At 28.8% G+C, this 21,960-nt stretch overlaps 2 protein-coding genes across 4 annotated transcripts in view; one reads left to right on the forward strand and one right to left on the reverse strand.

The window, feature by feature from the left end:
* The window catches only part of LOC129958278 (lysosomal Pro-X carboxypeptidase-like), a 59,151-nt gene that overhangs the window by 31,219 nt on the left and 5,972 nt on the right, over positions 1 to 21,960 (forward strand). Inside the window, exon 11 of one of the 3 annotated variants that reach the window (XM_056070615.1) lies at positions 4,643 to 4,831. The exons of 1 other annotated variant lie outside the window; for it this stretch is intronic. In XM_056070615.1, the coding sequence (XP_055926590.1) occupies positions 4,643 to 4,658 (16 nt within the window). In that variant the 3' untranslated portion in view covers positions 4,659 to 4,831. Of the gene's footprint in view, positions 1 to 4,642; positions 4,832 to 21,960 lie in introns of those variants that run through there. One more of the 3 variants, XM_056070612.1, reaches the window with a different exon arrangement.
* Positions 393 to 17,090, reverse strand: LOC129958277 (cyclic nucleotide-gated cation channel subunit A-like). The gene is made up of 5 exons (XM_056070611.1): positions 16,878 to 17,090; positions 12,919 to 13,098; positions 10,662 to 10,789; positions 8,452 to 8,654; positions 393 to 1,876 (listed from the first exon to the last, which is right to left on the reverse strand). The coding sequence occupies exons 2-5, from the start codon at positions 13,063 to 13,065 to the stop codon at positions 411 to 413; spliced, it is 1,944 nt and encodes a 647-aa protein (XP_055926586.1). The 5' UTR covers positions 13,066 to 13,098; positions 16,878 to 17,090; the 3' UTR covers positions 393 to 410.

A 21,960-nucleotide genomic window follows, 5' to 3' on the forward strand; every position in this document is an offset into this window, starting at 1 on the left:
TCTTAGTATTATTGTAATGTTTTGAGAGAATTAGTATTCTCTCTTTTGATATAGAGGAGAATTTAAGAATAATGTGAAATATAAATAAGCTAGTGAAAGAATTCTCTTTCTTAATAATTATAAAACAAATGTGGTCTTTTTGTTAAATTTATGCTTGCCTATTTATTTATATAGTAACTTCAAAGATTTCAGCATGAAAGCAAGCCATATTTAAAACAGATAGTATAATAAAAAACGAATTTTTTTTATACAAAATATACTTTATTGAGTTTTTATATATTAAATTATCTGTTTTATAATAAAAATTACGTATATATATATATTTACATGATTTGCTATAAAATATATGAATGAAATATATCAAAACATATTTATGATATGAATATATGGATATTAGTTCTGAATATTAGTTAGCTTTTCTCTTTCCCAAGAAATTCTGACATAGTTTTACTTTTATATGCACGTAGTGATACTCTTGTATTATTTTCTGCTAATTGTGGATCGTTAAGTAGTCTGTTCGATATCGTTTCTAATCGATGTAGCCGCTGTTTAAATTGCTTCTCAGCTCTCGTGTATTCATTTAAAAAATTCACAAACCTATTCTGAAAGTTATCAAAAGCTATTTGTAGTTTATTTAAACGAGCTTGAAGATTTGAATCATCCTCAGTATCTGTTGCTTTTTCATCCTTTTCATCAAGAAGTCCATCCTTGAGAAGAATTTGTTTTCCTCTTTCTATTAACATCTTTTGTGCTTCTGGATATTCCGCCAAAACATTCCACAGATCTTCTTTGGATAAGCAGAATAGATCTGAAAATCCTACACTTTGAACGTTGGCAGTTCTCCTGTTGCCAGTTTTTACTCCTGAAATGTTTAAAATACTAAGTTCTCCAAATACAGAGCCTTCGCTCAGAGTTGCTAAAACTTTTTTTCCATCATCACCAACAACATGAAGCTGCCCTCTTTTTACAATATACATCTCCTTACCAACGTCACCTTTTCGACAGATGTAATCACCAGAACTGAACATTTGTAATTTAAGCTTTAATATCATTTGCACCAACAGTCCAGGTTCACAGTCTTGAAAAAGCTCAACTCTCTTCAAAGTGTCCAAATGAACGTATATTGCTATCTCTGCTTTTAGTTTATCTGGCAGCACTGAAATAACATCATCTTCATCAAGAGATTGTCTGTTGATCCATAAATAGTCAAACCATTTGATCACTCTGTTTTCTAACTCTTTACTTACTTTACGGGATTCTAGATACTGTTTCACTCCATCCATTCTTCTCTGAAATTCTGATCGATTGAGATTCATATTAGAAATCATGCTTCCAACGTTTCCGACAACTGTTGCAAAAATGAGAACACCAATTAGGAAATCCACTACAACAAAGACATATTCCTCATCTCTGACTGGTGGAGGCATCTCTCCAATAGTTGTTAGTGTCAATGTAGACCAATAAAAACAGTATATGTATTGATGTCTCAAGGATGTAGAGTGCAAATCAGTCATATTATAAACCCAAGTATCTGTTCCGAAACCCATTGAGTAACTGACTGCAAAATATAAGCATGCATTCCAATGAATTATGACTAATATGTAAAATACTAACTTTGCTATTCGGAAGGCGTAAGGAAAATTGGTACGAGTTTCTGTTCGATCGAAAAATTCTAGCAATCTGTGAAAACGCAATAACCGGTTTAGTCGAAAAATGATGATGCATGGCACACGCAAGTCACAACTGGTATCCATGATCAAGTATGTTAAGTCAGTAGGTGCGACACTTAAAAGATCTAACTTGAATTGATGTGAACGAACATAGTGTTGAAGAACTTGTTTTGAATCCCGTACTAAAAGACCTTGTTCCAAATATCCTGAAAAGGAAAGAAGAAATTTCTTGTACATTGCAAATGTAATTTTATAAATTTAAAATTGAAACAAGAAACCTCCAACTACTCCTGGTCTTTATAAAATTATAACTTTTATTTCTCCTTTCATAAGCATCTGAAGAATGCAAAACGAAAATTTATCATAAAAAAAATTCTGTAGCATGCAAAATTTTAAAGGTTATAATCTGATAAACAAGAAAACTTGATATAATTCATACCAGAACTTGCAAAGCATTATGTATCACAAAGTATGCTAATGAATTCAAAATCACATGTGATTTGGAATAATACAAAATAAAATCGCCCCAAAAAGATGATTATCTCCTTAGAAACTTTTAAGCCATTGAGTTGATAGTTTGAACAATAATTTTTATTACTTTCAAATTTTATTTTCGTATCTGCCCATAGAGAAACTAGATTTTCCAAATTTTTGTGATAAGCAAATTTTAATTCGGGGTTCAAAAATGAATATTTCTAAAAAAATTATTCAAGTTGTTATGTATTGTGAACAATAAATAATTTGAAAAATTTCTATAACTTTTTGTCTCATATTTAATTTATTCTAGAAATTATCCCCCGTTACAAAGTTTTTTTCTTGTCAGGATGTTCCAAAACAGTTAAAAGGCAGTTTAACTTTTTGCTTGTTGGAGATAAATAGATGATATAAAATGCAGTATTATTTAAAGATAAGAAATCAATTTATATCAACGAAATAAACTTTCAGTTGAATTTCAAAAAGTTACACTTTTTAAATTTCTACATGAGTCTCCTTGCCAAAATTGGTCAGTTAATTTTTTTTTTCTTTAACTATAGCATTATAAAAAAACTGCACACTTGTAGAATCTTCTCACTTTCATATTGTGATATGTAATTCATTAATAGAAAACAAAATATATGTTTGCATTTGGACTGAAAAGGCGCAAAATTGATAGATTTTTAAATATGAATTCACAGACGATATTTTTCTTTTGAATATAATGGAATCAATTAATCATTAAGTGATAAACATAAATTGATGAGAGGTACTTCAAATCGCGCAAAATTCATTTCACAACAGGAATAAAATAAATTGTCGATTTAAATATTTAATTATTTTTTATTTCACTCTACCCTGGATTTGCCTTACGTTCTCTTCTTTTAATTTCATTCGAATGTAAAAATTTTAATCACGTATAGGTTAAGTTCAACAAATTTCTAACTCTTTGCAATTTATCTAGAAAATGCCATTGCTGATTTGTATATTGCACCTGTTTTAACTATTTAAAATTGTAAGGAAAAGAGAAATTAGTCTTTTTTCTCTTTCACTCTCTCTCTTTACAATTCAGGCATTATCAATGATAGAAGTTTGCAATTTTTTGAAATATAATTATGATAGCTTTTTTAATGAACTAGTTGCGGTGCAATAAAAATTCTGTAATTGACTAATTTTGTCTAGAGGGATCGTATAACAATTTAAAAAGTGCAGTTCTTTGGAAATTATTTGGTGGGCTATTTCGGTAATATAACTTTTTTTCCCACTCTTTTATTTGAACAGTACTAACTCATCTACAATAACTAATAAGTTAAAGCACGTTTCAATCTTTTTAGGACATTTTGTATATTGGTTCCCTATATATGATTTGTTACATTAGCACTAAAGACTGCAGCAAATGCTGTTACAAAGCTACGCGACTTCCAAATATTAATTAGAAGATTGAAACCCATAATATTCCGTGAAATGCTAAGATTCCAGGAGAATTTATGATTGCATACTGTAAAAGTGAAGACAACAGGAAGTTTACCAAATATTTGGACGAAAAAGAATTCGGATATTATATTTTACCATTAAAGATTGAAAAACCAATGAAGATCATAATCTAAAGTTACCCGTTGATAAAGATATTAAAGAAATGTTAAAAAAAACATTAGGTTCCTTGCATCAGGTATCAATCAGTTGAAGCAATTCATGATGAAAACGCCACTACTGATTTTTCAAATTCATCAACTAAAAACAGAGAGTAGCGTCCCCATCTACAGCCTGGAAACGATCAAAATATCATTATCAGAGTTGAAAAATATGTAAAGACCAATGGGCAGCGTTTTTCTTGGGACATATTTGCGCACCATAGCGCCAACTGCAAATTACAAAAAAGATATGCTCTGTGTGTGGAGACCTACTTTTCCAGTGAATATTCTCCCCTTCGAAAAATAGAAGCAACTGAAAACTTCACAAGTAAACATACAAACTGCAATGGATAACACATTGTCTCGTTTAGAAGTTGCCAAAAATTCAAATTTCAGTAAGTAAGGGGGGGGGGGAATCTTTACATCCTTCTTCAAGAGAACAGAAGAAAATAGGATTACTTCTTCTACGACAAAAGAGATGGCGCCACGATCAATAATAACAAACATGACAAAGTATGTAAGCCAGATGAATGAGCGGATATATTTAAAAAACGCCTTTCAAAAAATACTGAATCACAAGAGAATCCCTTTGAAAATGAAGAGGGCGAAAGATATAGTCATAAAGCTACTTATCCTCGCTTTATTGAAAACTCCAAGTAGAAGCGTGGAAACCTCTAACCAGACCAGATATGTGAATTGTGGACAGCTCACTTGCTAAGAAACTAATTTTCATTTCCCCTTTCTCTCTTAGAAAAATACGTCCTGAATTCTTAATTTAAATCTTATTCCTATCTCAATCCTAACTACTATTATACTTTTGATTGTGTTAAAATATTTGTGTCATGCTAATTTCGTAGCTTTTTTCAGGAAAGAAGATTATTAGCTAATGGACCAGGCAATCCCTACAAATATCAACGACTCGTCCCTATTTACAGAAAGCGTGTGCACCTAACTCAAGTATTGAAATGAAATTTAAGAATCGAAATTTAGTTACTTGATTATTTGAGAATCCCAAGATTTTTCAAGAACGAAATGTAAAGTAATATTACTGAATGGTTTAACAAATATCATCAAACAAACAGTTCCTTTGATGTATTTCAAATTTCATTTTTACTAAAAAACGATTTTTTATTTCAGAAATATTCGCTTGCCTCTTGATGAATTTATATTCTCTTCCATAATGATAAAATATGTTTCTTGCTCATAGATTTCTTAAACTGTTTTGTTCATTTGAATGGTATAGAGCTCTAGAGAGAGACTGAGTACAGTATTTTTAGTTATTAGTGAAAATTAATAACAAAAAGTGCTGTATAATTTTTGTTGCCGCCAGATGTTTAGTGTATATTTTCAAAAAACTTGCTTTAGACATTCAAAGAGATTTGATTAAAGTTAAAAATAAAGAAACTTAAAAAAAATATTTCTTTGTTATTTTAAATCGTTAATAGCAGTAAAAATTTTGTAGAAATATTATTGAAAACCTTTAACCAAACTTCTTAAGACTGTTTCTTTTTTCTAAAGGTCATTGATAGTACAAACGCCAATACTTCGGTTAAATTCTTACTTGGAACGAACATTTGTTAAAAAAAAAAAAAAAAAGACTGTTTTAGCATAACTTAAGTTTTAAAAGTAATAAAATACTAAATCCCGGTGGTATAAGTAATGAAAAAAAAATTCAGCGATAAGATTCTATGTATGTATTATGCCTATCTGTGCGTATGTATGTGTATGCACTAGGTGTCATGCATGTCTTAGTAGTTCTTGTCGGTATTTTACATAACATAACATTGAGATAAGTCTCAGAGGACTGCTTTAATATCTAAAATTTTAATGTAATAAACTTTTCTGTATAAAAAAACAAATAACATTTTGAAAAATTGTCACAAAGCAAAATAAAAAATGTCTGCTTTTTAGTCATCATAATATTTGAATTATAAGTACATGATTGCTCTTATGGTTATTGATAAGAAATTTAATTATGAATATTCCATTTATAATTTAACCCTAAACAACAACTTCAGTGATCGTAAAAAGGACTTAATTGTTAGCGCGAAGAAAGAGAAGAGTGATGCAATAAAACAATTAGCAAAAATGAGTCAACTGATTGTTGTTCATATGAATAAAGAAAGCAGTTTATATAAGACATCTGCCATCCTTTAAATATTAAAAAGGTCCAGATATGTGTGACCGATTTATAGGATACGGATTGAAGAATTTATCATACTTTTTACTTTCTCGTATACGTAGTATAGAGAAAGTATTGTAATCATCAAAAAATTGGAACTCACGATTTTGAGGAATCTCCACGTTTTAGACCTCTCTGAGTTCGAAAAATGCATTTTTGGAAAATGTCCGTACGTCTGTCTGTCTATGAAGAAGATAACTCAGATAACTGCTGAGCTGCTTTGAAAATAACTGCTTTGAGCTAGACTGATGAAATTTAGCTTTTACACCGAATGGTCTTTCCACCAATTTTGTAGATTTCTATCAAAGTTTTAGCTAAATCTGTTCGAAGGAAGTCTATCTGTTCGGCTGTTCGAATATAAGTTAATACAATAACTACAAAACGAAGAGATCTAGAAATGAAAATACAAAGATTTAACATTTCTTGTGTAGACCCCCTATCGAGAGTATCCCCTTTAGCCAAATCAACTCGGGTAGACCTCTGTCGGTCTGTATTTTCAAAAACATGCAAATGCGTTAACTCACACATGTAAGACATAAATAGATAAAATTTAGTGTGGATTTTGTGTCTACAAATGTAGTTTTTTTTTCCCCCGAAGTTTTGTTTTAGTCGGTTGGGAAAAAGTCTGAAACACAAATTCGATTTTCGGATACTATTAACAGCATGCAAGAAATAAATCGCTAAAAATCTCCTCAAGGGTAACACGATAGATCCAGCAAAAAGTGTTAAACTCAAGGTTAATATTTCGTAGCTATTGTACGCCTATTCAATGGAAGGTGTTTTCTTTCACCTTTACTAGAGAGTATGCTGCGAGAAAGTTTTGGGGAGACTTCTCCAGCTCGTGTTGTACTGACTCAACAATTAAAATTCATTTGTACTGACTCAACAATAAGGTGAAGTGTGTGTTGTGTGAATTTACCTCTTTAATTTTGTACTTTTATATGTCCCATTTCCCCTTCCCCCTTTAAATCATTATTGTATTCTTATTCAAACATATATGACATTTTTTTTTTCTATGCATTGCGAGATATCTGATAACGTGATTTAAACGGGGGGGAAACGCTATTTCTTCATCTCCCTTTATTCTTATACTTGGGTACAAATACAACGACATATTTTAGATAGCCAGTCTAACAACTTTAAGTAATAAATACGTTGATATGAATTTATTTTTTACATTTTGATATCTTTCTTGACAATTTGACTAAACTGTTTTTTATGGGATAAATAAAGAATTTAAAACTTTTTTTTAATAAGAGGGGAGGGAGGGGGAAGAGTCGGCTTCTAAAATATCAAATTCGATCAGCGTCTTTACAAATGTTAGGTTTCCGTATGGATGAATACATCTATTGAAGTATTTAGTTCTAATTATTTTAAAGGGAGTCGGAACTTCCTATATTAGTAGCATTAGATTGGCAAAAATCTACAATAAGTACGTAAATGTTTTTTTTTTTTTGTATATAAGTAAAGCAAACCTTTCTTATTATACTAAAATAAACTTTTGATGGATTGTTTTTTTTTTTTTTTTTTTTTTACAAATTATTGTATTTGGCATAGTGAAATTCGACTATTTTTCACATGCAAAGAAATTTTAAAATATATTTTATTTTTTTGAAAAAGCTAATATCAACATTCTTAGCAAACATGATGAATATATTACAAAATAAATGGTGCACCTATTAGAAATAATTTCTGAGAAAAGGGACATCGCTGATGAAAAATTTACATTTTGAGAAAATTTCCTTTCGATATAAAAACATTTACTCCTTTTGACCTCATAATCTAAATGCCCACATTTTTTTAATGTCATCATCTTCTGTCATCCTTTCTGCCGTTTTTCTTTTATTACCTTCGTTGTTGTTGGTAAATTCGAATAATAATTAAGTTCAAAAGTGTGTCTTCATTGAAGCGTCTCATTGCATTTTTTTAATGATTTCTAGGTACCACACTTCTTGTTTTTCACGATTTCCAGCTTTTTGACATTACTTTTGTTAAAAGATAATGTTGCTCCATATGTTTCCTAAGTAAAAAATTGTAATGTATTTTTTGGAACTCGATAAAAGATCATATTATTTACACTCCCGATTGAATTTTGGACGTTATTATGTAGACATTTCCTCGATTGGATTTTGAATGTTATTATGTAGGCACTTCCTCACTAATTTTGAATAGGATTCACCTTTAAAAATTGCCTCAATATTTTCCACAATAATAATAGAAATCTTTTTATGAAGTTCAATTTCCCTTAATACTTCCAACTTTTTAAGAATTGAAAAACTAACTTTGATCCTCACACTTTTTGCCCTACTTCTTTAACGATTTAAACTGAATTTTCTGCACTTCTAGTTATCTTAGAGGTTTTTTAAGTCGGTTTTAGAAATATAAAAATATAGAGTAACTAAATACAAAAAAAATCTAAAAATACTATTTTTCAAAAATTTTGAGGTTCCTATTAGCTTTTAATTTTCAGAAATAAGAAAAAGAGCATTCATACCTGTACGAGCATGAATAACCATATCGAATAAATAAATTCCATCGCACAAGTAGTCTAAGCAATACCATGTCTCTGGAGACAGTTTCTGCAGTTCCCAGAACACACTGCGGCCAATTATCATGACTAAGTTGTACACCAAGGCCATCGAAATCACAGATAACCATCGATAGTGAAAATTTTCGGATGGATCAACAAAGAAAGTCCTAATAGAAAACAAACAACATTTTATTTCATATTTGTATTAATTTAAAGTATTTCTTAAAGGAACTTTGCAACGATAATATTTGTAAATCGGATGAGTTGAAGAAAAATAAAAGATATATATTAAAAAGGGTATAATATGAAGAAGAACTATCCAACTACATAGGTAAAATTATGTCACCAAAGAGTAAATACAAAAATCTTCTTTTTAAAAAACAAATATTAAACGAATATTTTGATATTAAAAAGGAAAAAAAAATTTTTTTAATGAAAAATCTGGAGGTCAAAGCAAAAATTTCAAAAATGCTAGGCGCAGGTAGAAAATTTTAGTTAAATTGGAATAGTAATAACTTTTATTACGTATTTTAATTTTTATATAATAAATGTTTGGAATTTTTTTTCTGGTAATATTCACAATGGTTTAGTAACATTCTCCTATTGTTTTCTGCGTCTCACGCTTTTGCGATTTTTGTTTTGACTTTTTCTTTTTCATACACTGAAAAAGCATTTTTCCACTACAAAATTGATATGAACTGAAACTTTCTTTATATTGTGTTTTTTAATATATCCATGACGTCCTTTACATATTCTGCGAGTCCTAAAAGATGTGTGATTAAGGAAAATTTTGATTCCATCATTCTTTGGAATATGAGGGAGGAGTATTAATCTTTCTACACGACTTGAACTGGAGCAATCAAACAATTTCTTAAGCATTTTTTTCAGTTTTATGATTCATCTCATCAAAAAATCACTTGCTCGGTTATTTCACTGATTACTTTCCTGGTTACATCAAGAAAGAATTTTAATCATCGAAAAATTCCACCTCGATATTTTGATAAATCATCAATCTTTATACTTCCTTGAACTTGAAAAACACATTTTTGGAATTATATCTGTCTGTTTGTGAACACGATAACTGAAAAATGTATTGAAATAAAAAGATAAAACTTAATGATATCTTATCACCAAATTTGCTCTTATCTGTCAAATTTTGAACGAAATCCAGCTAAAAGAGGTTGGCACGAATGTCTGTTCTTGTGTATGTGAACTCGATAACTCAAAAATGCGATACAGCGAGCTAGATGGATGAAATTCGGTATATTGTTTAAGCATCAGAAATGTGTATATGTATATGTAATAATATATAGTAATAAATAATAATATATAATAATAAAGTATGTAAATGCAATTATTCAAAAATGTAACGACTTAGATAAAGAATACTTGTCACATGGTCTGGTAATCAAAATTATGGAACTGTATCAAAATTAGTTTCAAATGATCAAGAAGAAGGCAGTCAAAATAAAAAAAAAAATTAATGAAATACAAACTTACAACAATCCAGTTGCATAAATAACAGCATTAATAATCGTGCGGAACATGGCAGATGCAATAATGACAAGTGCTACACAGAATCAAAAATTCATCTTTGGATTACTTAAAGTTATACACGCTTTGGAATAATGTAATTCATGCAACAGGATTGCTGGGCTATTTTAAACTTGTATTCCATTAATTCCGTATCCATACTTTGTTTGGTGTACTATGATAAATGATATTACAATTCATTGCAAAGAGTCTCCTGTAGCTACTGCCCTTTGCATTTACGATCCAATGCAGGCACGATTATAATATATATATATATATATTTATCCCTGACTTATCCTATGTCTCAAGATTTTAGTAGCACATTGCATATCAGTACTGTCTATGGTCATTCGTGGGATTTTGAGGGGGAAAAATGATAAAAATCTTTTTATCTAACATTCTGGGATCTGAGCGATGGTTTAAAATATTAAAGTGAAATATATTGGCTTTTCATGCTGAGAACTATTTCGTCACTAATTATTGTAAAATCATGCGAATTATTTCATAATTCACAGTTTACATAAAGTGATAGTGAAAATATAGTAACGAAACTAGAAGCATGTTTCTCATAGACATTTTGGATATCAACCTCTATTGAAGGGAAGAAAAAAAATATTTCGCTGAATGGCAGTTCTTCTTACCTTCCCCAGCAATGAGTAGAATTTTCATCAGTAGAATCTACTGGTCTGGAGCAAATCGAAAACTTTTCTAAAAAAGAATCAATTCGTTTTAAATCTCTTTTACGGCGACTTTTGGTGGGTTTTAAATCCTGCAAATAGAAAAGATATTGAGAATTTTAATTAAAGCTTTGTTACAAGCAATTGGATGTTAAAATATCTATATGAATAAATATTATGTACATTATAGAAATTGTTGTATGCTAATCAAATATTACAATTGAATTACGACTGATGGTATTGTATACAGTTCTATGCGAACTTTTTTTTTTCCAGTTCTTCTGTAACGTGTTTTAAAAGTTCAACTGCTCTTTTATGGCAGAAAATAGCCGAATAAGAATCTTTTTCGAGTCTTTTAACTTCTTAATCACGAAACGACCATCTTCGACGTTAAATAATTAACATCTAATTAGAAGAAAATGTCAAATCCGTCATTATAGAGCTAAAAAGAGTAAACTTTGAATCTTATTTTATTGATTCGAATCTGAGTATTCCTACACCAACAGAAATGAGTCTTTGCAACCAGTTCCATGAATCCATTTCGGTATATAGACTCATACTCCAACTCAATGTTGAGAAATGAATTTTGCAGTCGTTCTTGTACACCCTTTCAGGTAGGCATATTTAGATGAGAATTTTGCAGCCAATTTCATTTGTCATCCATGATTTTTAAAAACTAATTTAATTTTAGTTTCTCAACTTGAATGTCGCCAAGTTACATATTTTATAAGTATTCTTTAAGACTTGAGAATAGGGTGCAGTTTCTCGCCAAGTAAAAAAAAATATTTTGCTTACCATTCAAAAATTCACCTTAGATGTCCACAAGAAATAGGAACAAACGCTTTTGGGGTTGCAATGAAAATTTCCAGGATTATAACCTTTGGTGAGAAATCGTCAAAAAATTTTCCTTTGCGACCCCACATTATTTTTGAGTCTAGTATTCATGTAACATTGTTCAGAGATATGGTGATGAAGAGAGATGAATTCCTAATTCAGAAATGCTGATAAAAGATACTTTTTTTAAAAATAATAATCTGTTTTATTTGAAAAAGATTTAATTTTTAATTATTAATATTCTTTCAGATGCTTGGAAAAAATTAAATAGGTTTCAGGATGATTTAAACAGGTTAATAGGATGTAAAATTAATAGGTTTGAGGCTTTTTTTCTCTTTTATCTCTATTTTAAGAGCTCGAAATTTTCACTCTTTATGATTTTCCTAATGCCAGATAATACGAAAACTTATTCCTTCTGACTTATTTTGGATAATACTGGGAACTGTTCACAAAGGCATTTAAAACATTCTCTCATTTTGATAAAATATTAAAAAATTATTTTATGGCTTTGAGACTTTTTTTTTTCGTTTGTTTCCAATTTAAGAGCCCAAAATTTATTCTTTATGATTTTCTTAATGCCAGATAGTGCGAAAACTTATCCCTTCTGTCTTATTTTAGATAATACTGGGAAATGTTCACAAAGGCGTTTGAAACATTCTCTCACTTTCATGAAATCTTAATAAATTATTTTATGGCTTTGAGGCTTTTTTTCTCGTTTGTTTCCATTTTCAAATGACTCTATATGCTAGAATATTCAGCCAATGATCGTTTGACTGTTTAGTTGTTCTTCTTCTTCTTCTTTTATAGGATGTGAGATAAACGAGTTTAAATGTGAGTTTGAACTCTTAGTTAATCCAATTCATTATGAATTGCACATTTTATAAATTCCCACAGTTTTAAATTACCCAAGATGTGAATCAATGTATTAAGATATTATATGCATGTTAAAATTTTCAGGAACCCTTTTGACCATTTCGACTATGAAGAATAGATGAAATCAGGATCCAATTCATTATGAATTGCACGTTTTATAAATTCCCACAGTTCTAAATTACCCACGATGTGAATCAATGCACTAAGATATTATATGCTATATATTAAAATTTTCAGGAACGCTTTTGACCATTTCGACTATGAAAAATAGATGAAAGCAGGATCCTGGTTTTTTTTTTTTTTTTTTTTTTTGTAGGAAGATGCAATGTTGCGAATGATTTCAACTCTTAGTAAATCCAGTAAATAATAAATTGAATATTTTTATAAATTACTGCAAATTTTATTATTGCTCGATCTTTTTTTCTCTCCCCAAAGTAAATTATTGTTTACATATTTTGTAATGAAGAAAAACAATCTTACTACTTTCCAATATACTTAAATATCATATGCTTACTCGGATATTCTTTGCTAGCTTGCTCAAAAAAGAATCCTTTGAAAAATTCATTTCTTCAACCTTTGGTTTTATGCCATCCTCGGAGACAACTGTAGTTTCCGTATGGACGCTTGGGAGTCCATTTTCTACAACTTCTAGATCTTTCATTTGTAATAACACGGAGGATGGGTTTCTTATGATCTGAAATAATTAGAACGAAAACAGTTTTCAAGACACTTTTATTAATGGACTAAAGACAGAAGTCTTTTTAAATTGCTTTCCAGAACTTTATTTAAATTGCTTTCCAGTACTTTATTCTATGATTCATTGAATGAAATATTGAAATCAATTTTTATCAAATTCACTACCAGGTGGTGCCATTCGTATATAATCCAAATGTAATTATATTCATCGGTAAACTAATCATTAAATTCTGAAAATATTAAAATAACGTATTAGCACCAAGAATACAAACGTACAAAATCAGAAAACTCCAGTTCATCAGAATGTGAGAGAAAAATCAATTATAAAATTCCGCCTTTACAAACATGAAACAAGTTGAATTGAATAAAAATATTTTTTTAAAAAATGAAATGATATATAAAGTGAGAGAATAAAACATGCAAAAGATACTAGTTACACTTTGAAATAATATAAAGAGCATCTGATAGAATTTTAACCTTCAAAATATATCACTTCAAATAGGCTTTGCAATAATAATAAAATTAACATTTGTACGAACATATGTATTCCTGCTATACGAACTATGTAATAATTCAAAAATGGAATTTTTTGTTAGACTCATAAAGCAAACTGTAAAGAAATAGAAACAAATATAAAAAGTCTATACTTTATACGTTCTAGCAATAAACATCACAAACAGATTTATGATGGTATTTACTCAGGTAGATATCATACAATTTTATTTTTTTTCATATGTGGTAGTGTTTATTTGGAGTTGCGATATGAGCACTATACGAAATGATTTAAAAATAAATAACTGCAAATGTTAAACATGAAGTTAACAAAAATAAGGAAAATATTAAAAGCTCTCATTTTATAAAAATATTAAGCTGATTTTTGTAAATTCATATTCTAAAGAATTCGAAAGTATTACACAGTCGCAGAAAATAAGGTACTTGAAAAATGACGTCTATAAGGATTATGCTGCAAAATAGGCAATAGTGTCGAGAAAATCTATTGAATTTAAATTTTTGGGTAGAATGTGCAAAATTGGATGGACCATATTGAAAATCAAATGGAAAAATGGACCTCTAATCAAATCAAATGGAAAAAACAAGGCACACTGTTATGTCTAATAATATTGAGGTTTTTCGCAAAACTCTGGGCAAATACAATTTACAATAGATAATTTTGGAATGTATATTTAAACATGACTTTTTTCTAAATATTTTTGATAAAATGTCCTTATTATGACATTATTTTTAAACATATAAAAAAAGTAAAAATTTGCATAAATCCGATGGCATTTGTTTTTCAAAAATTTCTACATTCATCGCATTGTTCTGAAAGTAATATTTTTTAGTATTAGACAACTATTTTATATCCTTCATTTTATTAGTCAAGTACATTTAATAAGATATTTATTTATCTTAAGAAAAGAAAAATAGAAATAATCGCTTGAGAAAGAAAGAATAATTTAAAAGAGTCATTTTATAATGGAATTTAAAAAAAAAAAAAATTCCGCGCTTTCTTTGTAGTCAAAATCCCTGCATTACTTTCAAATGATTTTGTAACCTCTTTTACCTAGCTTCACAAGTTTCCTTTTTGTAAAAATGGAATTTTGCTATCGATTTTTCGCTTATTCCTTCGGGTATTGAAGTTCTGAATTTTTATACAATTTGGTTTCCTGGTGATATTAGAATTATCTGTAGAATAATTTTAGCTCTCTGATCTATTACTTAATATATTAATTCAGTTAAAAATTGATTCCATAAAGATAGTACCGTCAAAAAATTAATTTCCAGTTGTTTCCAATTTTTTTTTTTTTTTTAATTTTTTAGATCTCAAATATTTGTAACCATTAATGATAAAATATATTAAAATTTAAAAAACAAAAAGTGATAAAAATAAAAAGTAGAAAATGATAAAAAATAAAAAGGTTCTAAACATCTTTTTAGAAGGTAGTAAGTATAACGTAGGAAATATTAATTTTTATCAACAGTCAAAGCAATATTTTTTAAAAAATTAAGACATTGTATACTCATAGGAAGAAATTGTTAGTTATGCATCGTAAATTAAAATATTTTAAGAAAGTGTTATAAATTTCAGTTTACTTAGAGTCTTTCCATTAGATTCTCATGCTTTCATAGCTTTGTTTTGACATCCATATTTTTAGCAAAAAAAATGAAGTAACGAATTTAAAATATTATACAAAGAATTAAAAAAAAAATTATTCTTAGTACGAGATATACTAATGCGAACTAAAATATTTATTATTCTAATGAAAAATTAAATATATAGATTATGTACAAGCTATAATACATATTCTTAGAAATTTAGAATTTTAGTAAAAGTTAATTTACTTTATGCTGAAATTTTATATGATTAAAATATGGATGTAAACTCAAAATGTGGAATTAAGCCCACCGATTTGATATAATAGTTTACATACGACAGTAAAAGAAAAAGAAAAGAACTTTTTAATGCACTACTAAAAGCGTTTTCTTAAAGAATTTTATAAATTTATTATTGTATACTGTGCTTTTAATTTTTTTACTATTAATTTCGATACTTCTTTTATATGTAATTTGTCGTTTTAAACCTGTTTGATTACATTATTTCTGAAAAGATGTTAAACTATAACAATTTCCAAATTTAACTTTATTGATTTCTAATATATTTTTTAAAAACAAATTCACACAAAAATCATTTTATATCGAAACGAAACATATTGTAGAACGATAGTCTAAAAATTTAATACATACATATTTGTATCCTTTTAACTGAAAAGATAAATCATGATTCTTTTAATTCTTTAATTCATATTTTTATGATTCATATATGCTACTATTACATATTTCAAAAATTGAATAAGTTTTAATTTGTTCTCCCTTTGCAACCACTCTCAACTGGCAGGGTGTTTCACAAGTGGTCTAAGATTCTTCCATAACAAGTGTTTAGTAACAATACATATCATTTGTAAGAAACGCGATAATTGTTTGCAGAAATGTGATTAAAATACCTTGGCTATTATTTTGCCTCAAAGAGAAAATAAATAAATAACTTCACCTTATTTTAAACAATACCGTTATTCAAACTCTAAGGCAATGCACCATAACTTTCTCATCTGTATTTAACATCTTCAATCAAGGGATCTGAACTGTCACTTAATGAAATTGTATTCATTAAGTATGAGATAATTTTAGAATGAGATCCAGTATGAGATAATTTCAAACAAAATTATCTCATACTGGGATAGTTAAAGTTTTTCTTTTATTATGCTATCAACTCAACAGATTTTTGTTAAATAAAGAAGTGAGAATGATGTTCTTAAATTATATGTATGCAAAAGTAATTAATTATATATTATGCATTTTTAAATCAAATTTTAATTCAAAATCCTTTGCTTTTATCCATCATTATCCATTTTGCTCATTATCTGTTAGTGATTATGTATATTCAGTCAACGAAACTAAATAGACATTTTCAAGCAAGAATAATTTCACACTGAAATTGGTATATTTGCTTTATTATACTATTATCTGAACAGATTTATCATATAAAGCAATTAGAAGGATGTGATAATTTAAATTATATGTATGCCAAAGCAGTCAATATATTTTAAAAATTTAAATTTCAAATGGACTTTATTTCTTTCATTATGAGCATCAATCAATAAAATTGAATTCTTAATTTCAAACAAAAATGATTTCGCACTGAAACTGACAGAGTTTGGATTTATTATGTAATGAAATGAACAAATTTGTTATATAAAGAAATTCGAATGATGTACTTACTTAAATCATATATACGCCAAAGTACTCAATTATATCTTATACAATTATCTCTTATTATATAATTATATCTGATACAATTTTCTTAAACCGAATTTCAACTCAAATTCATTATCTTTCTAAGATCTTGTTATTTATTTCACTATAGGATATATAATTATTACTTAACAGTCAGAAAAGTTAGAAAGAAATATTGAAAGGCACCTAAAAGCAACTTTTGGGACTAATACGGTTTAGGAATATTTTGAAATGATGCAGAATATACGCCACTACTTCATAAGCATTTCCCCGTTTCCTCTGATGCTCTTCCTGGCATCATTTCCAGAACGTCAGCAAACATGTCAACATCACAAACGTATAGAAAGAGTCTTTGACTTACAATCAAAGTGAAAATCGTATTCGGGAACTAAAATTAGGATAGGCCGAAATTTTTTTAAAAGTCTCTATACAGGAAATAAGCTACGAATTAGTAGGAAATCAAAGAAGGAAAAAAATTAATAAAATTGAATAATGTCTCCCTCCCTCGTATAGGCCTTAAAAATTGTAAAAAGTATCAAAAATCAACTGTTTTACATTATTTTTCTAATTTCATTCGATCAGTTTATTACAGCATTAGCTTTATTATGCACTAAATGCTTAAAATAATAAAAAGTTATTTTAACAAAATCGGTCTATTACTTCCAGTCTCATATTCTTTCCAAAGTTGACAAAAAATAAGTGAAATAACTTCAGTCTGTCCTTTTCAGCTTCTAATCACGATCATAATCTTCACGCATTATCTTGTCGATAAATTATAACAATTCAATGTACATGTGTGGAAAAAAAAAATTTTTTTTTAGACCTAAAAATATTAACATTTATATTCTTTATTTATGAAAACATATTGCAAAACTTAGCTCTAAAACTAGATCGCAATTTGTTAGCAAAGAACGAATAGCAAGAATATAAAAAATAATAGAAACTAAAAATCTTTCCGAAAATATTCTAATTATTTAGAAAATACTCTAATTGTTAAAAAAATATTTCACTTGTTCTTGTCACCAGATGATACTTGGAAACTTGATTTATGGGAGAATTTTAGCATTATAGACCTAACTATAACCACACAAGGCTACTCCGCCATGTCTAATTAAAGGCATCTGATTCAATTTGAATGATCGGACTGCCGCAGAAACATTAGCAGGAACTAAAGTTGAGTCCTAAGGACCATCATCTGCCACTTTTCAACCCTTCTAATGGAAAGCACGTTCTGTCATCGGTAGGAGGTAACCAGCCCCCACAATTTCTGTTTCCCTTCGATTCGACCTGCCGGAAGCTTCTTACCTTCATGCCTGATGTACCCCCGGTTGGTCGAGGACCTAACTGTAATGCTGACAAAAATACTCGAGGATCAGCAATATATTCTCAATATCTCTCTTGACATACCGTCGGCAAAATATACGGAAAAGTGTAATCACGATCCTGGCCAACTGTCACATTTCAGGTGGTTAACAGTAATAAAGTATTCAGATGCTACTTTTAAAAAAAAAACGACTTGTTTTAAAGTCGTCTATGCCTCTCCATTTAATATTTCTATAAAATATAAAAAAGAGGAAATGCTTCACAGAGCCCAAAAACACCTGAGTAAAGCAATTGAAACACCTTTTAGAAAATTTACTTAAATCTGTCGACCGTAACAATGAATACAATGCACTTTTTTTTTTTTTTTTTTTTTTGTGCGTGTGTGTAGCGACGCAGAAAATATGTTATTGATAATGACACAGGATGACGGGCTTTAGACAAATATTGAAAGTGAGGCAGTTCATCGCGAAGGGTAAAAGAGTAGAGAAAAGAAATTCCAGGCCACCCAAGTTCGGTGTACGGAAATCATTCAAATGAATACTTGCGGTTTAACTACTCCCGCTGGTAAACGATTGATGATGAAATCAATTCGCTTATTCGGTCTGATGCAGATTCGAATGAGACGAGAAGAGATGCTGTGGCTTAACTATTTTCCCACTGTTATTGATGAGGAAATCAATTTACTTATTCTCTGGTTCAGTATCTGAATGGGACGAGAAAAGATGTGTCAGATTCGCATCAGAAGCCCAAATGGGCCCCGAGGACACAAATGGGCTGTACTGAACTACCATGCGCGTAGATCAGAATTTGCTATAAAGAAAAAATAATAATTAATTCCAGTTATCTACAATAAAAAAAATACTGTCATTATAGTAGTAGATAAAAACACGTGAAAAAACGGGTTGGATTAATGCAGAATTTTCTTTTTCTGGAATATTAATGTGTACATTGATATCCTAATCTTTGTTCTTAATAGATGAATCGCATTCACCAAGCCATATTTTATTTAATTATTTATTGGAACTTCACACCATATTTGTGCGCTGGGCCTCAGAATCTAAAGGTCAGCTTTAATCAGAAACATTGTGAAAAGCTAACGAAGTCCAGGACTGGCGTTACTTATCCATGCTGCGACTTTGGTGCATTATCTAATGAACAGAAAGAATAAAATGTCACATAAGAAATTTAAAAGAAATAAAAATGTTTGAATACCTGAAGTTTCACTTTAGATATCTTAAAGATGACTTAATTTTTGAAACTTTCTGCATTCTTACAATTTGTTCTTTATTAAGAAATAATATTCTAATTTTGGAACTTAGTTTTACCATGTGTGTCACAAAATGAAGACATAAATAAAGCTGATATTTTTCAGAATTTAGTATTCCTTTGCCACGCATGTACATCAAACTATTGTAATTCATGGATCCGATGATACGTGAAGATAATAGTGATGATTAGGAACTGAAAATGGCATAACGAAATAATCTCAAATATTTCTTTTCAACTTTGGAGGAAAATATGTGATCAGAAATTACAGATCAATTTGAAAAAGAAAAAAAAAGAATCTACTTTTTAAAAGTTGAGTACTTAATACCTAATGATATAATAAAAAGATACAGTGAAATTTTATTACAAATTTTAACTAAGAATTAAGCATTTTGCTGCTTAAGGCAGAACCAAAAATGAAATCAAACATTTAAGCAACATGAAAAAAAATTGAAATCTAAATAAAAAAAAAAATGAAATAATCATCAACATGAATAAAATCGATAAAATGGCTCTCCAAAGTCTAAAGCTAATTTCTCGAATATATATATATATATATATATATATATATATGTAATTTAATCCTAATTAATTTCCAAAGTTTTATCTTAATTCAGCCCATATTAACTTCCTTCTAATATATTCTCTCATTTCCTGATCCCATTCCACTTTTTCTGTTTAATTAATTCAACATAAGCTTTGCAAAAAATGCTTAAATCAGCGGTTCAAAGGCTCCGAGTGAAGGGATAAAAAATTGCCAACCTAAGCGAATTCTTTTTAAAAGATCTCTTACCTAAATCGACACGTATAAAGAAATCCCTATCAAAATCTCATAGTATAAATAACTCGGAAAAAATTTTTCTAACCTTTTAGCTTTTCCCCTTTCCGCTCTTGTGTCTTTATGTGTATTGTGTGTTATGTGCCTCGTCGCTTCTGCTTGTACATAAATGATGCTTCCCGGGATGGAATAAAAGCAAAGTTAAAATTCAGTGTCTTCTCGCTCTTCGGCCACGAAACTGCTTCAAAAATTATATAATTTTGCATTTTGTGTTCTTATCTTAAATTTTTAATTCAGTGCCTGCGGTTTTAGTTATGAGAATTAGAATGACTGGTAATTAATGATAAAAACTAGTAATGATAACAAACTTAATGGTAACTTAAATGGTAATGATAACAACCAGTTTTTAAAACATTTATGTGATAGTCATATTAATCTGTTTCACAGCAAAAACATCTTACAGGAAAAGACTTTTAAGCAACATATATTATTCATATTCATATTATATTTATTCATATTTTGAAAAGCCAATTTTTCTTTTGAAAAATTGAATACTACGGGGCTAATATTTTTCCGACAGCAAGTGAATCAGAAGATGATAATAGAAGTCCGTTTCCTCCTCCAATGGAAAAATCCATTTCCTCCGGAACAGGAAACGGAGTCAGTTTCATTCACTGAATGTGAAATTGTCTATTGCTCATCATTATTGCGACTCTTGTGTTATCCTTTGTGTTTTCTTCCGCATCTTTGATTTTTTTTAAAAAAATTTGCTTATTTATTTTCTTCTTTGCTGTCTTATTAATTTTTCTTTCTCTTTCAAATCATATGTATAGCGGTTATTTTCTTTTTCCTCATAAGATCTCTTTTCTTATTATCATGTTTATTTCTGTAAAATGTTAACTTTAAAAGTGAAATTTTGGCATTCAGTTCTTAATCGCATTTTGTCTGTAGAAGTGTATGTTTATGTCTGCAAGTGTTTATGTGTGAATACGCATATATGTCTTATTTAGTTCTATTTGTTTATTTTTACTTTCTTTCATAATTATTTTGTCTTTCCGTTATGTTTTGTTAAGGAATTATTTTGTATAAGGAATGAATTGTCTAGTATGCGTAATTCTGTAAGCCTTGCGTTATACAATTGTAATGTGCGCGGAGAAGTTAATGCTAAATTATAAATAATTGAATTTATAAATTATAATAATTGAATTTATAATTTGTGAATAAATATATTTATAATTTGTTAAATTATAAATAATTGAATTTAACATTCCCATAATTATAAATAATTATGCTAATTGCTTGCGAATCACGCAATCTCTCTCTCTATATAAATAAAGTTAAGAAAAATTCTTTCATTTTCAAAAATAATTTTTTATTTCTGTCTTAATAGTCTTATTTTGTTTTATTATTAGAATTTTATTATTATTTATTCTGTTATTTAGTTTCTGTCTTATTTCTTTTTTAATCTTTTATTTCTGCATTAGCCAAACTAATTCTCACCATAAAGCTTGAATAATTTTTTTTTCACTAGTAATATCATTAGTTTTTAAACATTCCGTAATTTATTTCATATCGTTTTCTATTTGCTATCGCATCATTTACACTTAATTTGTGCTGTATTGTTGGAATATTTTATTTCATAATTTATCTGGCGAATTTTACAGATTATATATTAAATTACTTTTTATTCCTATAAATTAG

The sequence above is a fragment of the Argiope bruennichi genome, chromosome X1 (assembly GCF_947563725.1).
Source record: "Argiope bruennichi chromosome X1, qqArgBrue1.1, whole genome shotgun sequence".
In the NCBI taxonomy this organism is placed as follows: Eukaryota; Metazoa; Arthropoda; class Arachnida; order Araneae; family Araneidae; genus Argiope; species Argiope bruennichi.